The sequence below is a fragment of the Podarcis raffonei genome, chromosome 4 (assembly GCF_027172205.1).
Source record: "Podarcis raffonei isolate rPodRaf1 chromosome 4, rPodRaf1.pri, whole genome shotgun sequence".
Lineage (NCBI taxonomy): Eukaryota > Metazoa > Chordata > Lepidosauria > Squamata > Lacertidae > Podarcis > Podarcis raffonei.
In genome coordinates this window covers 68,263,575-68,282,713 of record NC_070605.1, presented here as the reverse complement: position 1 = coordinate 68,282,713, position 19,139 = coordinate 68,263,575, and the positions used below count along the sequence as shown (strand labels likewise).

Genomic DNA, 19,139 nt, shown 5'->3' with positions numbered 1-19,139 from the left:
AGCAAATGGGTTTAGATTCACAAGAGAGCCTAAGATGATGGCAATAAATTTTTGGACTCACTTAGTGATTTATTTTCTTCTTCACTGTGACACAAACAGATTCAGCTAGTGTCTGCTTGATTTGGGAAATGGGTAATTCTGCCAAGAAACTATTCCCTCCCTGTGTCTTCTTCCAGGGAAGGATAAAATGACACAAATATTGGTCAACTGAGAGCTGAGCCAACATGCTCCAGTCATATGAAGCCCCTGAGGCAGCATCCTCAATGGGTGCTTCCTGCCATGCCCCCACCTCTGCCAAAGAAGCAGTGCCGTTATAGGTGCTGATTTCCTGCAAGACCTTTCGAGATCTCATCAAAGTCTTGCAAGATGTCAAGGAGAGCAGAAGATCTCACGAGATTTTGGTGAGCTTGCAAGCTCTTTCAGGAAATTGGCACCAATGCCAGCACTGCAGTGCTGGTACAGGTGCAGTGCCACTGGCAGCCGGCACTGTGGTGGCGAGTGTCCCATTGGTGGTGTGGCAGAGCAGGGTGGCAATTCCTGTTTTGCCTCAAGTGGCAAAATGGAACATACCACCACTGAACTCAGGATTCCAGAATTTACAGTTGTCAGTTCTGAGAGAAGGCAGGCAAGGACCAACAGCCCAGGTGGGGCTTGCTAGCTCAGGGAGGAGGTGTGTGATGCCTTTGCTGGAGTAGGCTCAGGACAGCTGAGCATCACATGCCTTGTTAAGCCCAGATGGTATAGCAGGCCTCCTCCGTCCTGGCCAGGCCTGCCTCATGCACTGAAGTGGCATGAAGTAGCCTTATGCAGAAGAAACCCCCGAGGCAACACCTTCATGGGCACCTCCTGCCACACCCCCACCTCTGCCAGTTTTGCCAGAAGCAGCTTAGTCATGCTGGCCACATGACCCAGAAAAACTATCTGCGGACAAACGCTGGCTCCCTTGGCCTGTAAAGCGAGATGAGCGCCGCAACCCCAGAGTCGTCTGTGACAGGACTTAACTGTCCTTTACCTTTACCTTTAAGATGGTATAGTATTGCATCCTAGCTGTATGTCCGACTAAGCCACCCAGAGTGGCTGGGGAAGCCCAGCCAGATGGGCGGGATAAAAATAATAAAATTATCATCATCATCCCCATTCCATTCTGGTACATTTGAAGCCACTTTGCTTGGTGCATAGGTGAAAAGAATATTTTGATATTGTAATATACAATACAGCAATGCATGTAGATGTACAACCCGTGGGAATCCTCTGCTTCCCCTGCAAATTACCAGTGCCTTTAGCAAAAACATCTGAAAGTTTTACTGATTTTAGTGCAGCTACCAGCTGTTCTAAATGTTGGACTATACAACACCAGCAGAGGGCAGTAGATATTCAGACTTCGATCCTGCAGATGAAGGCATAAAACAGTTTTGTCTCTCGCGTGAATTTGCACTAGATCACTGCTATTGTAGTAAAAAAAGTTATTTCAGTGTGGGTCTCTTTGCCTTTGGGGAACTTGGTTGGTATCCCCAATGAAGAAAGTAAGAAGTCTTTATTGCGATTGCTCAGAAAGTGAAACTTCCTTTAGCTTCATTTCTTAATGCAGCTTCAACTTTGCAGAAGTTTGCACTAAAAAAGTGAAGTTTGTACAATTTCCTAAACTGCAATGAAGAGGCCAATTGGTTGGAAAAGTAGTTGTGTTTTACATAGGCCCTTCTGGCTTGCACTCTTTCTAAACACCCGAGGAATGAAATTATCACCTCTTTTATTGTCCATTCCTGGTCGCCCAGCCACTGCCATAGAGTCCTTTCTCTTGGCAGATCAAGATGACAGCAAAGGTTGCAAGGTTTTTAGCTGGGGCAAAACCCTAACATGTATTTTATATAATTGACTTTTTATTTCTGTTCTTTGTATATCGTGTTATTGTTTTATTGCTATGGCCGATGGCTGACGCAAATAAAGATGAATTCATCCATCCATCCATTCATTACATAAGCCTCTTTGCTGTGGAGAGGAGAAGTACGGTCTGAGTCTGTATTTCTATCGTTAAGAGCAGCAAAAAAACCTCCTTAATTGTGCTGTGCTTTTCGTGTTTCGACGTGTTGTGAAGTAACGTGTTGTGGCTTGCACGAGAATTGGTGGCGGGGCAGAGAGAGAGAGAGCGCCTGCGCGCCAATAAGAGTCCCTGTGCGCTTCGACCGCCTCACAACGGCGACCCGCGAAGTCCCAAGCGCGCCTCCTCGGCTGCCGAGGCTCCAGAGCCAAGAGCGGGCGCGCGCGCGCGCGCGCACACACACCGTGCGTCCTTCCTCCAGAGGGGCGGGGCCGGGGAAGGCGGAGGAAGCTGCTCGGGCCAGGTAAGCGGAAAGCGCGCGCGCTGCTACGTGCGCTGCTGCGGGTGGGAGGTTTGCAACGCCTGTGTGTTATGGGGTCTCCCTGTCCCCGCCCCATCCCTCCTCCCTGGTGGAAGCTGCTCCGGCCCTTTGTGGATGCCACCTCGGAGGAATGTGGCCCGCCGAACAGAGGAAGCTGCCTTATACCGGGTCTGAGCATAGGCCCATGTAATTTTGTGTTGTCCGCACGGTTTGCAAGCAGCTGTCCAGGGTTTGGGTCTCTCTCCCAGGTTTGTGCTGAGGAGTGGGCCTGGGAATGGATCGTCTGCGTTCAGACGTCAGGGCTGTCACCTATTTTTGTTTTGTTTTCCCTGGCAGGCTAAAGTGGGCTTGCCAAGGAGTTATTTGAGAGGCAGAACTTCCAATATCCCCCCCCCCTCCGAGCATGGAGATGCAATGGTTAAAATGACCAGAAGAAACAGAAGTCAGGAAGACCAAAATGTTAATAAAGGAATTGGGAATATATATAACTTTTCTTAAAGACCACTGTAAACAGTTAAAATCGTTCGTAATATTGGAATATCACTTGTAGTTTAATGTTGAATTTTGGATACAATGGAGAGATAAAAGATTTGGATTATTATAAAAGATGCAGGAGGAAATGATTAACAATAGGACTCACAAAGGGGAGGAGGAAAGTAAAATGGATCTTGGAATCTTGTTTTTATGTTGTATGTTGACTATGTGACTGTAAAATTTTAATCTGAAAAAACAAATACGTTTAAAGAACTTCTAATATTTTTTCCCTGAGCATAGAGATACAGTGAGGGTGGAAGTTGCCACTGGTTGGCATTTGCCAACTAGTTTTCAGATGTTTGAAAGCTTCCCCATAGAAGTGGGAAACTTTTTCTTTTCTTTTCCAGCTTGAAGTTTTAAGTCTGTGTGGAAGTCACACTGACACTGAAGAAGCCTTTCCCCCTGTGGGTGTATGTGAATGAAAGAGTGAGTTATGGATGCTAATAAATTGTGGCGGAAGGTACTCTGCACATTCTTAAGGGCCCTCTCTGCTTCACATTACGCAAGCAGAGTATTGGCAGCAGGCTCTGCAGCTCTGCTTTTGCTTGCACACACCCAGTCTGTTCCCTTCATTTGACACTGCGAGCCTTGCTTTCTGTACAAGGAGCAAATGAAGAACTGCAATCTTTGAAGAGGTTCTAAATGTGACACGACTCAAGAATCACTATGTCTAAAAGTATTGAGGGACAGATAGTTTTCCTTTCAATGATTGTCAGGCTTTTATTATGTTGGCAAGTGGCTTTACGGTCATTCAGTTTCTTACATGGGTGGAGTTAAGAATTCTGCAAACACCATCTTGTAATAACTACCTGATAAAATGTAGGAGCCCTGGGATTCCATGTTTGTATAACTAGGATTCAGCACACCCTCGAATCACCGTTTGCTGGGTTTTTGTTGCCAAGCCCACTGTTTTTCTTCTTCCTATTAGCTGAACAGCTCCCATGAGATGCATTTTGCTCTTGGTTGTGTTCTATGCTTGGTAGACAGTCTCTACTATGGCCTTATGAAAGCTGAAATACCTAGCACAGTACTCTGTGCTTAAAAGATATCATAGGGTACAATTATTAACACTTCAATTACATAATGTGCAGATGTTCTATGTTTACTTAAAGGTAAGCCCCAGTGAGCTCACTGAGTGAATTCCCTAGTTAAGTGTGAATAAGATTACAAGCCCTTTTTATTTTATGTAGTTAAAAGGCTAGCACTCTGCATTTTTGTCCTTAAAGAGCCCCGGTGTGTTAATCACTATTGAAGGTGCAAACATTGCAATGACATTTGTATCTAGCTTTCTATGGAACATTTTATAGAATAGGTTTTGACAAAGACCCTGTGTCATCTGAGAAATTATCTGAATCGGAGCTCTTCTGTTATACTTCTGCCCTTAATACAATTCTATAGTGGCTGTAGAAAAGATGAATCTGCTTCTTTCATTACAGGATCTGAAATGTCTTACAAAAAAGTTCTCATGACTAGAGCTGATTGTATAGAAAACCTGCTCTCTGAAAAAAATTACGAAGATATTGGAAGTCATCTTGCGTATCTTGAAACTGTTGATATGACTGTAGACTGTCTCCAGGAAACGGATATTGCCAGAGCTGTCTTCAGAATCCTCAAGAACTGTCCCTCTGTGGTACTGAAAAATAAGGCAAAACATTTACTATCGAAGTGGAAAACACTGTATAAGCATCATTACAATCAATGCATACAAATTAAGCCAGTATTACCTGATAATGCAAAAGTAGATTCTGATCCCCTTAACGTAGTCCTGGCAGATGCAAACACTTCTGGAAAACTGAATCAGCATGAGATATTAGGCCCTGCCAGTTCCAAGAGTTGCCTGCTATCAGAAAACCATCCACAAGATACTGGAAGTAATGTGCAAAAAGACAATGCAATTCAGCCTGCACTTCAAGAGCACGTGAGTTCTGTTAGTGAAACAAGCCCATTTCAGGTTCATACTACAGCTATGAGATGCAAATGTATAGAGCTTCTTTATGAAGCTTTGGTTGACTCAACAAGTAATGCAAGTGAAAAGCACCGCAAGATTGCTGAAGAAGTTGAACAACATATCTTTGTACTTTATGCTAAAAACGACAGAAAATACAAAAACTGCGTCCGAAGCAAAGTTTCTAACTTGAAGAATCCAAAAAATGCTCACTTAAAACATAACCTGCTTCTAGGGACTTTGAATCCTAAGACATTTGCTGAGATGTCCACAATGGAAATGGCACATGATGAACTAAAGAAGCTCAGAGCTTCGTATACAGAATCATCTGTTCTGGAGCATCAGCTCCCCCAAAGCATCAGTGGGACACATACAGACAAAATAAAATGTAGACGCTGTGAAAAATTTGATTGCACTGTTACTGCAATTGCCAGGGGAGCTCTTTTCCTTCCTGGTTGGGTACGAAATGCAAATCCAGATGAACAAATGATGACTTATGTAATTTGTAATGAATGTGGAGAGCAGTGGTACCACAGCAGATGGATTTGTTTGTGATTATGCATCCTTTAATCCCTACGTCTTCAGAGGAGATATGAATATGAAATTACCAAAGTACAGCTATCTGAATAAGGAATATTTAAAGTGCTGTAATGCAATAAAAAGTGGATGAGCATTATGAAGTAAAATGATTATAAAGCTATTTGAGAGATCAAAGTTTAAGTTGCTTTAAACTATTTTTAATATTGTGTAATATTGTGTTTTAATATTAATGTTGTGTTTTAATTGTTGTAAAAAATAAATTGTTGTAAAAAGTAAACTGGAACCTTAGGGTGAAGGGCAGGTAAATAAATTGTAATAGTAAATATTATTAATAAATCAGAATATGACTCAGTACTCCCCACTTCTTAATTAAGACTGATGTCACTATAATAATTTTCAAGCATATACCGGTATTTGTTAAAACTTTTATCAAGACTGATTTTTAAAATCTGTACTCATTTTATGTAATACAGGAGCAAAATACAGAAAGGCGTTTTATGAACTTTAGAAACACTAATTGAAATCCTAACCCCTTAGCTTTTTCCCCCATGGAGTGGTAGCTCAAAGATGCAAAATAGAATAAGAAGCATTTGGGAGCAGGGATGGCGTCCTTGCAATGTGGCATGACAAGGATCCTGTATTTTGCCAAAGTGGTGTGGTTGCCTTGACAATGGAGATATAACTTCCCCTTCATATCAGTTCAGACTGAGGACAAAGGAGTGGCTTTGTCATGTAGCCAGAGTTTTAAAATTATGTTGTGCTTTCATGTTCATTACAGGAAGCCTTTAAAATGGTATGGAAAGATCAAAAGTGTAAGGGGAAAGCAAAAGGAGCCCTGAAACTTCTGAGTGTGGAAATTCAGCACAGCACTTATTTTACATATTGTCAAGCTCTTATCTTGAGCATTTGTACTTTTGTGACGGATCTGAGAGACAGATTAGAGATTTTGCTGGTATATCAACCATACCACTGTCCTTCAGTTTCCCTTCTAGAATTGGTGGAAGTAGTTTTGAGTATGGTGTTGGAAACTGCCAAAATTATTGTTATGGAGGATCTCGACATTCTCACTGAGACTGTCTTAGGACTTACTTCATGACCACTGTGACAATCATGGATGTATTTTAGCCTGTTATACACACTCAGCAGGGGTGTGGAGTTCATGTTTTTCAACTGATCAAGTTTTTTGTAATTTGAAGGTGGAAGGGGGTTACTTTGAACCTATTGTCGAGGTCAGATCACTTCCTTGTGGGGCTTAGACTGGCCAACAAACCAGAATAAGAGACCATGATTTTAAGAGGTTAGCATGGCATGGTTGGTGCTATGATTCAGCATGATGACTCAATTTCATAGCTACAGCTCTTGCTCCACATTCAAAGTTGGCTGCACCATTAGGCAGGAGTGAATTTATTAAAAAAGGTAAAGGTAAAGGACCCCTCACAGTTAAGTCCAGTTGCAGATGACTCTGGGGTTGCAGCGCTCATCTTGCTTTACAGGCCGAGGGAGCTGGCATTTGTCCGCAGACAGTTTTTCCGAGTCATGTGGCTAGCATGACTAAGACACTTCTGGCGAAACCAGAGCAGCGCATGGAAACGCCGTTTACCTTCCTGCCAGAGCAGTACCTATTTATCTACTTGCACTTTTGGCGTGCTTTCGAACTGCTAGGTTGGCAGGAGCTGGGACCAAGCAATGGGAGCTCACCCCATCGTGGGGATTCGAACCACTGACCTTCTGATCGGTAAGCCCAAGAGGCTCAGTGGTTTAGACCACAGCGCCACCTGCATCCCTTAAACAGAGTGCTTATAATGAAAAGTGGAAGGAGACAGTGTTAAGCTATAAGCTTTCTTGCAGGACCAGCGTGGTGGATTTAGGGTACTGAAAGTGGTGCATTTGCAAGGGCTGGGGAGGAGGGCATCAAATGGCCTCGCACAGGGCAGCATATTGCCAATGGATACCCCTTCCTAGACTTTTTAGCACCTGAGGTGAACCCACAAAATGCTGTGTCCCTCTTCCCACCAGGGAAGAAGGGATGAGTGAAGATCTACAACAGGCCTTTGACTAATTAAACAATCAATGGCCTTTTAAACAATGCATGGGTTTTAATGTTTTTGTTTGTTACTGTGTTATGCATTTTTGTGTTTTGGTATTGTAAACTGCCCTGATATCCTTAGATGAAGGGTGATATAGAAATCCAATAAATAATAAACAGGAACAAGGGAAGAATGAAGAGGTATATTGGAATATGCTGCCCCTATGGATCCTGCCATCTCACCTTGCCTCATGGGTGGGCTGGCTCTGCATTCCTGTTATAAAATAAGCAACAGAAGAGATGCTTTGTGTTTTAACCAATGATGTGTCTAAATGTTTTTTCTTTGTCACGGTTGCTCTTACCATCTGAACCATGCACCCGAGAAGCATATGCTTTTGTCCTGAACTATGGTTTTTCACATCATCTAACATTATTCCAGTGCTTAATCTTAGCAAAATAAATATGCACTGCTTAATATTCTCTAGCATGCTATGTCATGGAGCATAAGTGAATGTCCCAAATGTCTAACAAATGATGTTGCAAAGGGCATCTTATGTTCTTCAGAAAAAGGAACTGAGTGTCCTGTCCCTGATTCTTCTTCACAGCTCACTTACGCTAGTGCTGACTGGCATTCAACCTTCTGATGAATTGTAATTACATGAAACAGCTGAATTACAATTCATCAAGAGGTTCAGTGCTGTGACTTGTGGACTGAATAAAGACGTTAGAGTATCACACTGCATACGTTAATTTGTTTTCTAGTGCCAGGACATCTGTGTTAACAGTAACCTTTTTGTGTGAATGGCCAGTGTTAGAATCATGTCTAGTCCAGGGGTTGGCAAAGTTTGTGTGGCTTGGGCCAGTTCACGGTCCCTCAGACACAGCAGTGGGCCGGAGTGTGTGCATGCATGCACATGCAAATGCTATTTCCGGTGCAGAGGAGGCGTGCACAACTTCCCATTGGCTGCAGGAGTTCCAGTTTAGTGCGGCGCACAGGAGCTGACCGACCAGGTGGCAGGGGTCCCCAAGTGGGCGGTGGGGGTCCATGGGCCAGTTAAACGACCCCATGGGCCGCTTGTGGCCCATGGGCCTTAGGTTGCCGGCCCCTGGCCTAGTCCATTCCCCTGCAATGGTGGAATCTTGACTAAAGAAGCCATGGCCATTCAACCTCTTCTTAAAACCTGACCTGATGTTAGTCACATAATTCCATATGTACTTTTCTGCATTTCATTTTCCTCTGACTTGACTGCTTACAATCCCTTTCCCTTTCTTTCCCTGTGTATACCTGCAACACAGGATGACACTTTATATATTTGATAATAATAATATAATAATAATAATTTATTATTTATACCCCGCCCATCTGGCTGGGCCTCCCCAGCCACTCTGGGCGGCTTCCATAGAAACCAAAAATACAGTAAAATATCACACGTTAAAAACTTCCCTGAACAGGGCTGCCTTAAGATGTCTTCTGAATGTCAGGTAGTTGTTTATCGCTTTGACATCTGCTGGAAGGGCGTTCCACAGGGCGGGCGCCACTACCGAGAAGGCCCTCTGCCTGGTTCCCTGTAGCTTTGCTTCTCACAATGAGGGAACCGCCAGAAGGCCCTCGGCGCTGGACCTCAGTGTCCGGGCAGAATGATGGGGGTGGAGACGCTCCTTCAGGTATACTGGACCGAGGCCGTTTAGGGCTTTAAAGGTCAGCACCAACACTTTGAATTGTGCTCGGAAACGTACTGGGAGCCAATGTAGGTCTTTCAAGACCGGTGTTATATGGTCTCGGCGGCCGCCCCCAGTCAACAGTCTAGCTGCCGCATTCTGGATTAGTTGTAGTTTCCGAGTCACCTTCAAAGGTAGCCCCACGTAGAGTGCATTGCAGTAGTCCAAGCGGGAGATAACCAGAGCATGCACCACTCTGGCGAGACAGTCCGCAGGCAGATAGGGTCTCAGCCTACATACCAGATGGAGCTGGTAAACAGCTGCCCTGGACACAGATTTGACCTGTGCCTCCATGGACAGCTGTGAGTCCAAAATGACTCCCAGGCTGCGCACCTGGTCCTTCAGGGGCACAGTTACCCCATTCAGGACCAGGGAATCCTCCACACCTGCCCGCCTCCTGTCCCCCAAAAACAGTACTTCTGTCTTGTCAGGATTCAACCTCAATCCAACCGCTTCCAGACACTCACACAGGACCTTCACCGCCCTCACTGGTTCTGATTTAAAAGAGAGGTAGAGCTGGGTATCATCCGCATACTGATGAACACCCAGCCCAAACCTCCTGATGATCTCTCCCAGCGGCTGCATGTAAATGTTGAAAAGCATGGGGGAGAGGACAGAACCCTGAGGCACCCCACAAGTGAGAGCCCAGGGGTCTGAACACTCATCCCCCACACCACTTTCTGAACACGGCCCAGGAGGAAGGAGCGGAACCACTGTATGGCAGTGCCTCCAGCTCCCAGCCCCTGAAGACGGTCCAGAAGGATGTTATGGTCGATGGTATCAAACGCCGCTGAGAGATCCAGCAGAACTAGGAAACAGCTCTCACCTTTGTCCCTAGCCCGCTGGAGATCATCAACCAGTGCGACCAAGGCAGTTTCAGTCCCATGATGAGGCCTGAATCCCGACTGGAAGGGATCCAAATGGTCCGCTTCTTCCAGGCGTGCCTGGAGTTGTTCGGCAACCGCTCGCTCAATCACCTTGCCCAAGAATGGAAGATTTGAGACTGGGCGATAGTTGGCCATCGTGGCCGCATCTAAAGATGGTTTTTTAAGAAGTGGTTTAATAACCGCCTCTTTCAGCGGGTCTGGGAAGGCTCCCTCACAGAGGGAAGCATTCACCACCCCACGAAGCCCATCGCCCAGTCCTTCCCGGCTAGCTTTTATAAGCCAGGATGGGCAAGGATCCCGGAGACAGGTGGTCTGTAGTCCATGAAAGCTTCTGCTATAATAAATTGGTAGTCCTCACGGTGCCACAAAACCCTTTCAGCCATCTAGACATCATTATCACTATTTTGCAGATATGAACCTGAAATCAAAAGTGTGTTTTTACTTACTACTGCATATAAACGGTCATTAGCCTCTTGTAGTCATTATTTGAGGAAAGAAAATGTTAAGTCAATGTGAGTTCATTTAGGCTGCATCGCGTTCCCAATTAATGTTCAAATTCAGTTGCGCCAACTAGAATTAATTTACTTGAACTCAGTTGATGGGAATCCAATTGGACAATATGACTAGGTAAACAAAGGCTTTCATCGTCAATTTGTAGGCATCCTTCCAAGGCTCTGAATGTAAATGTGAAGGGCAAATATTTGTTGAATATTTGAAAACAGACTTGAGGAACCCCAGTATTGCTCAATATTGTAAATAGATTATTCAGATACTGCAAACAGGTAATTGGCAACAGGTTGTCGTTGCTTTTTTAAAAAAAAAATCCCCAGAAAGCAAAATCTGGAAAAATAGAGATAGGCAACTATGCCAAGTGAATGCCAAGTGGAGGAAAAAAATATTGCATGAGGAAACACCAGTCTCACAATAAACACTCATCTGCAAGCAGCCAGAAAGGGGAAAAGTTGAGAGCTACCTTTGGGGGGAAACTTTGAATGAGTGATCTGATGGGAGATGAACCAGGTAAGACCGCAGTTGTTGACATTTAAACCGAGAGGAAGTCAACAGTGCCAACAACTGCATAACACTGAAGGTGGATGAGGACAGACAGAGGAGAGGCCTTTTTTCAGCCCCGCAGCTTATGGAAAAAGGGGCAGCCCAAAGCGCGCAGCCCATTTCAGGTGCCACAGACAATATTACGGACAAATATGTGGCTGCTGCTAAGTGACATTTCCCGTGAAATGGTGACTCTACCCCGGGGTGGGGCGTGAGAAGCAGGGGGGGAGGCCCCTCTCTTCCTAGCAACAGCCCCTCCCTAGCAACAGCCAGCCCCTCCGCTCCGGACGGAGTTGCGGCTGCCCTTCCCCTGGCGTCACGTGAACGCCAGGCCCCGCCCCCGTGGCGCAGCCTCCGCCATGTTGTTTTTTTCTCCTCCGAAGCGGCCCCTCCCCCACCACCCCTGGCACCTTTGCGAACGGCGGCTGCGGGTGACTCGGAGAGCCTCGTCCTCGCCCCTCGCCGCCTTCGTGGTAGGTAGGTGGGCGCGAGGGAGCGCAGGGCACCTTTCCTCGGGGCGGCCGGCGAAAAGGAGGAGGAGGAGGAGGAAGAAGGCGGTCTCCGCTGGCTTTCGGGGGGACACGGGGGGCTTTACGGGACCGGGCAAGCTGGGCTAGCAGCTGGTTCGTGCCTTCTTGCTGGGAAGGGATGCTGTAGGGCTGCCCTGCTTCTGCTTCTTGGCTTTTGGGTGGCTGGGGTTCCCCTTGTCGCAAAAAAGGAGGCCAGCGACTCCCCCCCCAAAAAAAGAGTGGTTGTTTTGCAGGGTAAGCAAGCCGAGTTTAAATCGCTTCCTCAGGCTACCCAGCCGTGCAATGGGCACATATGTTTCATTGATTTTAAGCCCGCGGTAGGACTGCGGTACTAGAGAGGGGGGCGTTGTTGTTTTGTGGGGTGGTGTCAGGGTCCACACCTTTCGCCATGGGCTCGTTTCCTGCGCAGTGACGAGAGAGGCTTTTCCCTATAGAGGTGCTTCGTGATACTTCCTCGGAGGAGGAGGAGGGGGGCTGGGGTCTCAGGCGGCTGATGCTGCCCGCCTGTTTTCCTGCCTGACTTGCAAAAGGTGGCGTGATTAAAGGTCCCGTGATGGAGAGGCAGGCGGCGGCGGCGGCTCGCTTGAGAAATAGCTGCTCTTCTATACTTATCGGCTGGCACATGACCAGTTTCTCCCTAGGGCAGTTTCTCAGAACTGATTAAAGTCACTGGACTGCTCAAAGGACAGCTCCGCTTCTTATGTATGTCCCCTTTGTCTCCCTTCATTTTTCTGGCGCTTTTCATGTGGAAAATCCCCGTACCTTCCCATTTGAGGATGATGTATGATACTATTTACTTGGCTGCTCTTCTGGTTTTTTGTGAACAAACTCTTCCTACCTGTGCATGAAAACAAAGAGCTTTTGCTTTATGCTTATCCAGTGCCAATTGAGATGAAGTATTGGGTCTATCTAGCTGTGTGGCAAATAACTGCTGTAGGTTGGTTTAAAACTGTTAAGAATTTTTTTGTTGTTCCTGTCATATGGAAGAACAGGGAAATGTAGGGTGTTTGTCCTTAGCAAGGATAAGAGTTTCGAAACATTTTTTTCCAGAACATTGCGTAAAATTCTTGCTTGTGTTGGAAAGCCACTTGAATGAAGGTGCAACTTTGTGGTATGTAAAGGACTACCCTGAGTGCTGCTTAACTTCAAAATTCTTAAAGACACAATGGTCTGACTTAAGTTTCTTTAGCCCTGTTTTCTGAGCCTGTAACTGAACAGCTCTGGTTTCCTTGTGTCAGATTCATAGTTGTCCTAGGGTGAAGAAGCTTTGCAGATAAACTTCATTATGCCAAAACTTCCAGTCAAGGATATTCTACTGTTTTCCTTGGCCGCTTAGTACATTGCCTCACTGTACCTACAGTTTAAAAGTACTTCCTTATACTTAAGCTAACCTTGCCTGTCTGCAACTTAAATCTAAAATTGGAGGGAAAATATTTTATGTCAACTTCTAAAAAAATCTCTGAAAAGATCAAGCTGCGGGGGTGGGGGAAGATCCCACTTTTAAATTGCACAAATCACTAATGCAGGGGGGAGGTGGGGTGTCAGGAGTCCAACAAACCTATTGCTAAAGTTGTGCCATACAACCAGGAGTGGGGAAATTGCAGGTGCTTGTTTTCTTGAACACATGACACTTAGTTCCTGCTGCTTAAAGAATGTTTATGTGTGTCTGCAGTATTCATTTGTGGATAGAATTAGTAGGTATTTGTTTAGTACATTTTTATCCTACCTTCATTTCATCATGGAACTTAGGGTGTTTTACCATGGAGTTTCTAGGCACTGACCAGACCCAGACCTGCCTCGTATTTTTAAATTTTATCTTACATATTTAGAATTTGCCACACAACCAGAAGCTATTGAAGTGGTGTACAATAAGATAAAGTGAGTTAAAATACAAAAGATAGGCTCCAAAAAGACTAAACCTAATTTTACAATTGTAGAATTAATATTCCATAAAATGACTGAGTCATTTGTGGGAAAACTTAAACTGAAACATCTTCAGTTCCCCCCCTAAATATCAAGATGTTAGGCCACTTTCAAATTTCAGATGGTTACTGATTCCACTGGGCTGGAGCTGCAACACCACAGTGTGAGCAGGTCTGTGCCAGCCACTGTAATTTCACCAGTATTTTTATTGGAAGCTCTGACTCATGTAATTCAGTCATGAGGAGGGAAAAGGAATCTAATCGTAGGCTCAAAAGCTATTATAGATAAAATAGATTTGAAAAAAATGCTTAAGCCTTTGGGGAAGCTTTGAGGAACAGGTTCTCATGTGTATTGACTTGGTCCTATTTTCCAAGTCAGTGATTAAATAGCTTTAAATTCCTGTAATGTGTGCCGTTTGCTCTCCACGTCTAGTGTGTGTTTATAGTAGTGTGTGTTTATAGCTGGCCATGGATTTTGTGATATGGTACAGCTAGTATATTGGGCCTTAACTTTCTAGTCCCTCTAACTAGTGCTTCTTGAATACACAGCTGTTCAGTTTTTAAGTTCCTCTGGAATAGCTTGATCCAGACAAGAGGGGGATGGTGATGGTGAATGGGGCCTTGTGATCTGATGAGGTAAAGTTACATGCTGCTGATAGGATTTTCTTATCTATGAGAGACCAGGCTTACACCATGGGAGTCTGTAAATCCAGCTTTCTTCTCAAAGCATGACTGGACGGTTTCAATTAGTGCTATCAGATTTGCCTATCAAGAAAAACACATAAGCTATAATCCTGCACATGTATGACTTAAATTCCTCTTTAACTTCAGTGGGAACTTAGAAACCCAACAGACATCACTGTTTTAAATATTCCTATACACTCATGCGTGTTTCTAGCTTTATTTGGTATTAAATCAGACATTCATAAATAATTGGACCAAAACCCCAGATCTCACTTTAAAAAGAGTCCAGCACACCTGATAGCTGGTATTCTGAATTTCAAAGTAATCCTAACCCCTAGCTTTCAGTAGTCAAACATACTTGTTTACATACTTTACAGAACATCTGAAGTTCTTTGACTGCCTTTAAAGTAAATCTCATTTAACAAATAATTTGGTGCTACAGAATATATTGTTATAAGCCGAAATTACAAAGCACCCTTGAAGTGATTTGTAAGTAGTCAATTTTTTTTTAAAACCTGGGGAAAAATAATATAGTGGGTTAAATTCCCCCAACACTGAATTACCTTTCACACCCCTGCAAAGTGCCTTTCTACTACTTCTTCATCTGGTTACTTGAACAAAGTTTGATAAGAGAAGCAATAAGGCTATAGACCTGAAACATGAACAGTCATACAGCCTAATCCTGTCAATGATTACTCAAGAAGTACTACAATTTTAATTAAACTGAGGCTGCAGTGCTGTGATTTGGTACAGCTTTCTTTTGGGTAGACATGTATAGATTTGTGTTTTTATTTCCAGGTATATAATCACTTACATTAAAAAGGCATAAGAATTAGACTATAAAGAATAAAATGCTTGGAATAACATGAAAACCATTAGTTTCTTCAGAAAGGTAGAGTGCAATATTAAAAAAAATTCTACCCTTAAAGGTAAAAACATCAGGGTGGTTTACAAAACATTAAATGGCTAAATATATATGAAATGCAGGTAGTTCAAATTATGGCATTAAAGTAACATTACAAATCAAAATACGATATTATCTGGACTTTGGAGGGGACAGTCTAATATATGTAAATCTGTTGATGCTTATGCTAAAATTCACATATTTGCAGTGTGGCATGTGCTTTAAGTGAAATTGTAGAGCAGGAGTGGGGCTCCAATAGTCTTCCAGTTGTCAGTCCCCAAAACCATGGTCAGTGGTAGCAATGATGGGATCTGTAGTTGAGCAACTTCTGGAGGGCCAAAGTTTCCCCACCTGTTGTAGAGACTTGCTCGAACCTTTTTGGTTTATACTAAGAAGACACTGCTTCAGTTTGTGATTCTGTCCTGTATGTCCAGTCTTTTTCATATCTGCCTTGCCCAGCACAAGAGCTCAGTATTCGTGACTGGACTCCCAAAGCTGTTCAGTTTTGCCCGTGTAGTTGGCATTACTTATATTGCCAAAGTCAATTCTTAAAATAATGCGCCCACATTAATTTTTTTATAGAAAATGCACCTTTACATCTTTCTGTTCTGCTCTGCTTCCCTCAAACCTCAACTTACTAGCATACAGTGAAAGCATACCTTGGTTTTCTGCTTCCTCTTTTCCATCTAGTTATTCTAAAAGCAGCACATGAACGTTTCACTTCCTCAAAAAAGGGGGGGTTAAGATTACCATGATTACACAATAACTTATTATTTGCCAAGTAATCTTAAGGGGGGTATATTCTGTGACCGAGCTACTGCCACTTCCTAAGCCCTGCTGGCTTGCTCTGGCCAGGGGGTTTGGGAGTTTGGCTTTTCTTGTTCTTTTCTAATTTTGACTTTTTAAAAAAAGTTTTCCTCCTAAAAACACAAATGGAAGGGGATATATAGGGCATGTTGATGGAATGAAGGCTTTTTGGATCCCTGCAGATCCAGGGGCTTTTATGATCTGCCCACTTTCAAGCTTTTACACCTCCAATGTTATACCTGTACCTGCTGAGCTTTCTGTGGGTGTACTAGGTGATCCTCCTGAGATGTAAGTGTTTTCCTGTCTGCAGGGCTCTCCACTGGTGAGAGTGGCACACTACATTTAAAGGCACCTTTGCTGGTGTACGGCCTTAGTAGTTATTGGGGTTTTTTAAAGTGCATGGCATTACTGTGTCTAAAAGTGAATACAATGTGTCTTTCTTTTACAGGTGTTGGATTACAATGACTGAACAGTAAGGGTAGCTTATTTGGTAAGTGTTTCATATGCTTGTAATATTAGATGTCTTCTGCATTTCTAAAATTTCAAGTAGAGGAAAGATCGAGGGGAGGAGGGTGTACCAGAAAATATGGCAGAGGTGGTTGCTTTGCAGAATACTGGTAAATCCCAGAAATTTCCCTTTAGACAGATATTAGGAACTGTTCATATTACCACTGTTTTCTGAGATGCTTCATGAGGATGAGGTCAGTTTAAAAGCAGGATGGAGTTAGTTTAACAGTGGTCGTGGTGGTTGTACGATCTCTGGGTGGATGGAGAAGAGAGCAAGCCTGATCTTATACTGGCAGCCTGGCTGTTAGCATGCAGTCAGTTTGTACAGCATAATAATTTCTCATTCACAGAATGATTTTAGTTATAATTAAAATCAATCTACTCCTGCAAACCTAGCAGTTCGAAAGCACGTCAAAGTGCAAGTAGATAAATAGGTACCACTCCGGCGGGAAGGTAAACGGCGTTTCCGTGCGCTGCTCTGGTTTGCCAGAAGTGGCTGAGTCATGCTGGCCACATGACCCGGAAGCTGTACGCCTGCTCCCTCGGCCAATAAAGCGAGATGAGCGCCACAACCCCAGAGTCAGCCACGACTGAACCTAATGGTCAGGGGTCCCTTTACCTTTACCATTTGTGACTAAACTTTAGAAAGCAACTAAAGTGCCCTTGATTTAATCGCTACCATTTACAGCAGGCCTTTAGCATATAGTAGAAGAGCTTTATCTGTCTATGTTGTTGCTTACAGTTATATTGCATTTTAATCTATCTGTTATTTTTGAACTGATTTTAATGGATGAATTTATGAATATTGCTAGCGTCTCCTCTTTTGTGAGGAAGGGCCAGTTATAATAAATAAGTAAATCCCATATCAAATAGATATTTGTGTAACAAGTTGGAATTTCTTTGTATGAACTAGATCTGTTCTATTTTGCAGAACTGGATATAAGAAAATATCTGTTCTTGAAGCAACAATGTCAGCAAAATCAACGCTCCTTAAAGTAATCCTTCTTGGTGATGGAGGAGTGGGCAAGAGTTCGATTATGAACAGATACGTCACTAACAAGTTTGACACAGAGCTGTTCCACACAATAGGTGTCGAGTTTTTAAATAAAGACCTGGAAGTGGATGGACACTTTGTCACAATGCAGATATGGGACACGGCTGGTCAAGAACGTTTTAGGAGCTTGCGGACTCCTTTCTATAGAGGTTCTGACTGCTGCCTTCTCACTTTCAGCGTAGATGATTCTCAGAGCTTCCAGAATCTGGGCAATTGGAAGAAAGAATTCATTTACTATGCAGATGTCAAAGAGCCTGAAACGTTTCCTTTTGTGATACTGGGAAACAAAGTTGATATTAGCGAGAGGCAAGTGTCTACAGAAGAAGTCCAGAACTGGTGCAGGAACAACGGCAACCATCCTTACTTTGAAACCAGTGCAAAAGATGCCATTAATGTTGCTGCAGCCTTTGAGGAAGCTGTTCGAAGAGTTCTTGCCACTGATGATAGGTCAGATCACTTGATTCAAACTGATACAGTGAACCTTCACCGGAAGCCCAAGCCTAGCTCATCATGCTGTTGACTATTTTGTTTTATTTTCCAGCCATATATAGTTCTAACTTAACTTGAAGTAATAATAGATCAAATATGATTCAGTGGGTGCCACTCTAATATATTAAAACTGTAACATTCTACTGCTTTATGTGTCGGCAGAGGAAAGCTTCTTTTCAATAAGTAGCCTGTTACCATGTTAGTGGAGTCTGACATCTGGGAAGGTACCAGCTGAAGAGTTGATTTAATTTAAATGTGTCATTTGAAAATTAATAAATTATATACTAAAACTTGAAAGTTCTAGAAGCACTACTTGGGAGGACTTGTTCTGAAATTCAGATGCAGAATAGATTTTTTTATATGTACATACATATTTTTATGAGATCACCAGCCCATGTTTTGCTTCACTAAAACCCTTTTTTCATAAAGCAGTAATGGTAGGTGATAGGGTCTTGTTCTAGTTCTCATCTTTAAAGTGATTTTTCTTTAAAAAAAATCAAAGCTAATATAAATATTTTAAGGGCTTTTGCTATTTGCCTAGTGTCACTGAATTGCCTGTAGATTTTATGTTAGGAAATAAACCTGCATACATGGAGCCTGCCTGGTTGTGTCTTCCTGCCCCTTTCATCTGTAACTGATTTCTATAAGGTTGGAGAACATATCAAGAGTTTTCAAAAGAAGGGGCTTAATGTAGCTTCTCATTGATACTAAAATTTCCCTTTGGCATGGTTTTAATCTTAATTATGTATTGTAAATCTTAAATAGTTGTTTATCCTGGCCCAAGTGGGCAGTTACTTGGATTGCAGGATTTAAGGTTTTGAGTGAGAAAGCATTCAATAATTTTTTGTAGCAACATTTTTAAAAGTTAGAGCTGCAGCCCTGTGCACACTTATCTTGAGAGTAATCTGTATTGGAAGCAATGTGACTTAACTCTGGATTCTGCTGCAAGTTGCTTCAGTATGAGCGATGGTTGAAAGGTTCACTGCCTCTGCCTTTCTCACTGAGCAGTTTTCCATGGCATTATCTTAAGCAGCTGAAGTATGTTTGAAGACCACAATGTTTGATACGAGCGAAGCTGAACCTGTGCTCTCCAGAGGTTGTTGGACTACAACTCCCATCAGCCCTGCCCACACTGGCTGGGGCTGATGGGAGTTGAACTCAAACATCTGGAGAGCCAGATT

At 43.4% G+C, this 19,139-nt stretch overlaps 2 protein-coding genes across 5 annotated transcripts; both read left to right on the top strand.

The window, feature by feature from the left end:
- The first annotated feature begins 2,315 nt into the window (after positions 1-2,315).
- RAB9A (RAB9A, member RAS oncogene family) lies at positions 2,316-18,553 on the top strand. Of its 4 annotated transcripts, none has more exons than XM_053387225.1 (3): positions 2,316-2,339; positions 16,357-16,398; positions 17,347-18,553. In XM_053387225.1, the coding sequence occupies exon 3, from the start codon at positions 17,384-17,386 to the stop codon at positions 17,987-17,989; it is 606 nt and encodes a 201-aa protein (XP_053243200.1). In that variant the 5' UTR covers positions 2,316-2,339; positions 16,357-16,398; positions 17,347-17,383; the 3' UTR covers positions 17,990-18,553. The 4 variants fall into 4 exon arrangements, with proteins under 4 accessions (XP_053243200.1, XP_053243197.1, XP_053243198.1 ...); XM_053387222.1 differs by lacking the exon at positions 2,316-2,339 and adding an exon at positions 11,388-11,534; XM_053387223.1 differs by lacking the exon at positions 2,316-2,339 and adding an exon at positions 11,388-11,538.
- TCEANC (transcription elongation factor A N-terminal and central domain containing) lies at positions 2,372-5,745 on the top strand. Its single transcript, XM_053387221.1, has 2 exons — positions 2,372-2,525; positions 4,328-5,745. Exons 1-2 carry the CDS (start codon positions 2,408-2,410, stop codon positions 5,389-5,391), a joined length of 1,182 nt encoding a protein of 393 aa, XP_053243196.1. The 5' UTR covers positions 2,372-2,407; the 3' UTR covers positions 5,392-5,745.
- Positions 18,554-19,139: the final 586 nt, after the last annotated feature.

Bases quoted from the DNA above. Each gene is read 5' to 3' on its own strand.
- TCEANC (XM_053387221.1), top strand. From the start codon at position 2,408: ATGGGGTCTCCCTGTCCCCGCCCCATCCCTCCTCCCTGGTGGAAGCTG. The intron at 2,526-4,327 runs GTCTGAGCATAG...CTTTCATTACAG, and splicing joins AGGAAGCTGCCTTATACCGG to GATCTGAAATGTCTTACAAA.
- RAB9A (XM_053387225.1), top strand. From the start codon at position 17,384: ATGTCAGCAAAATCAACGCTCCTTAAAGTAATCCTTCTTGGTGATGGA.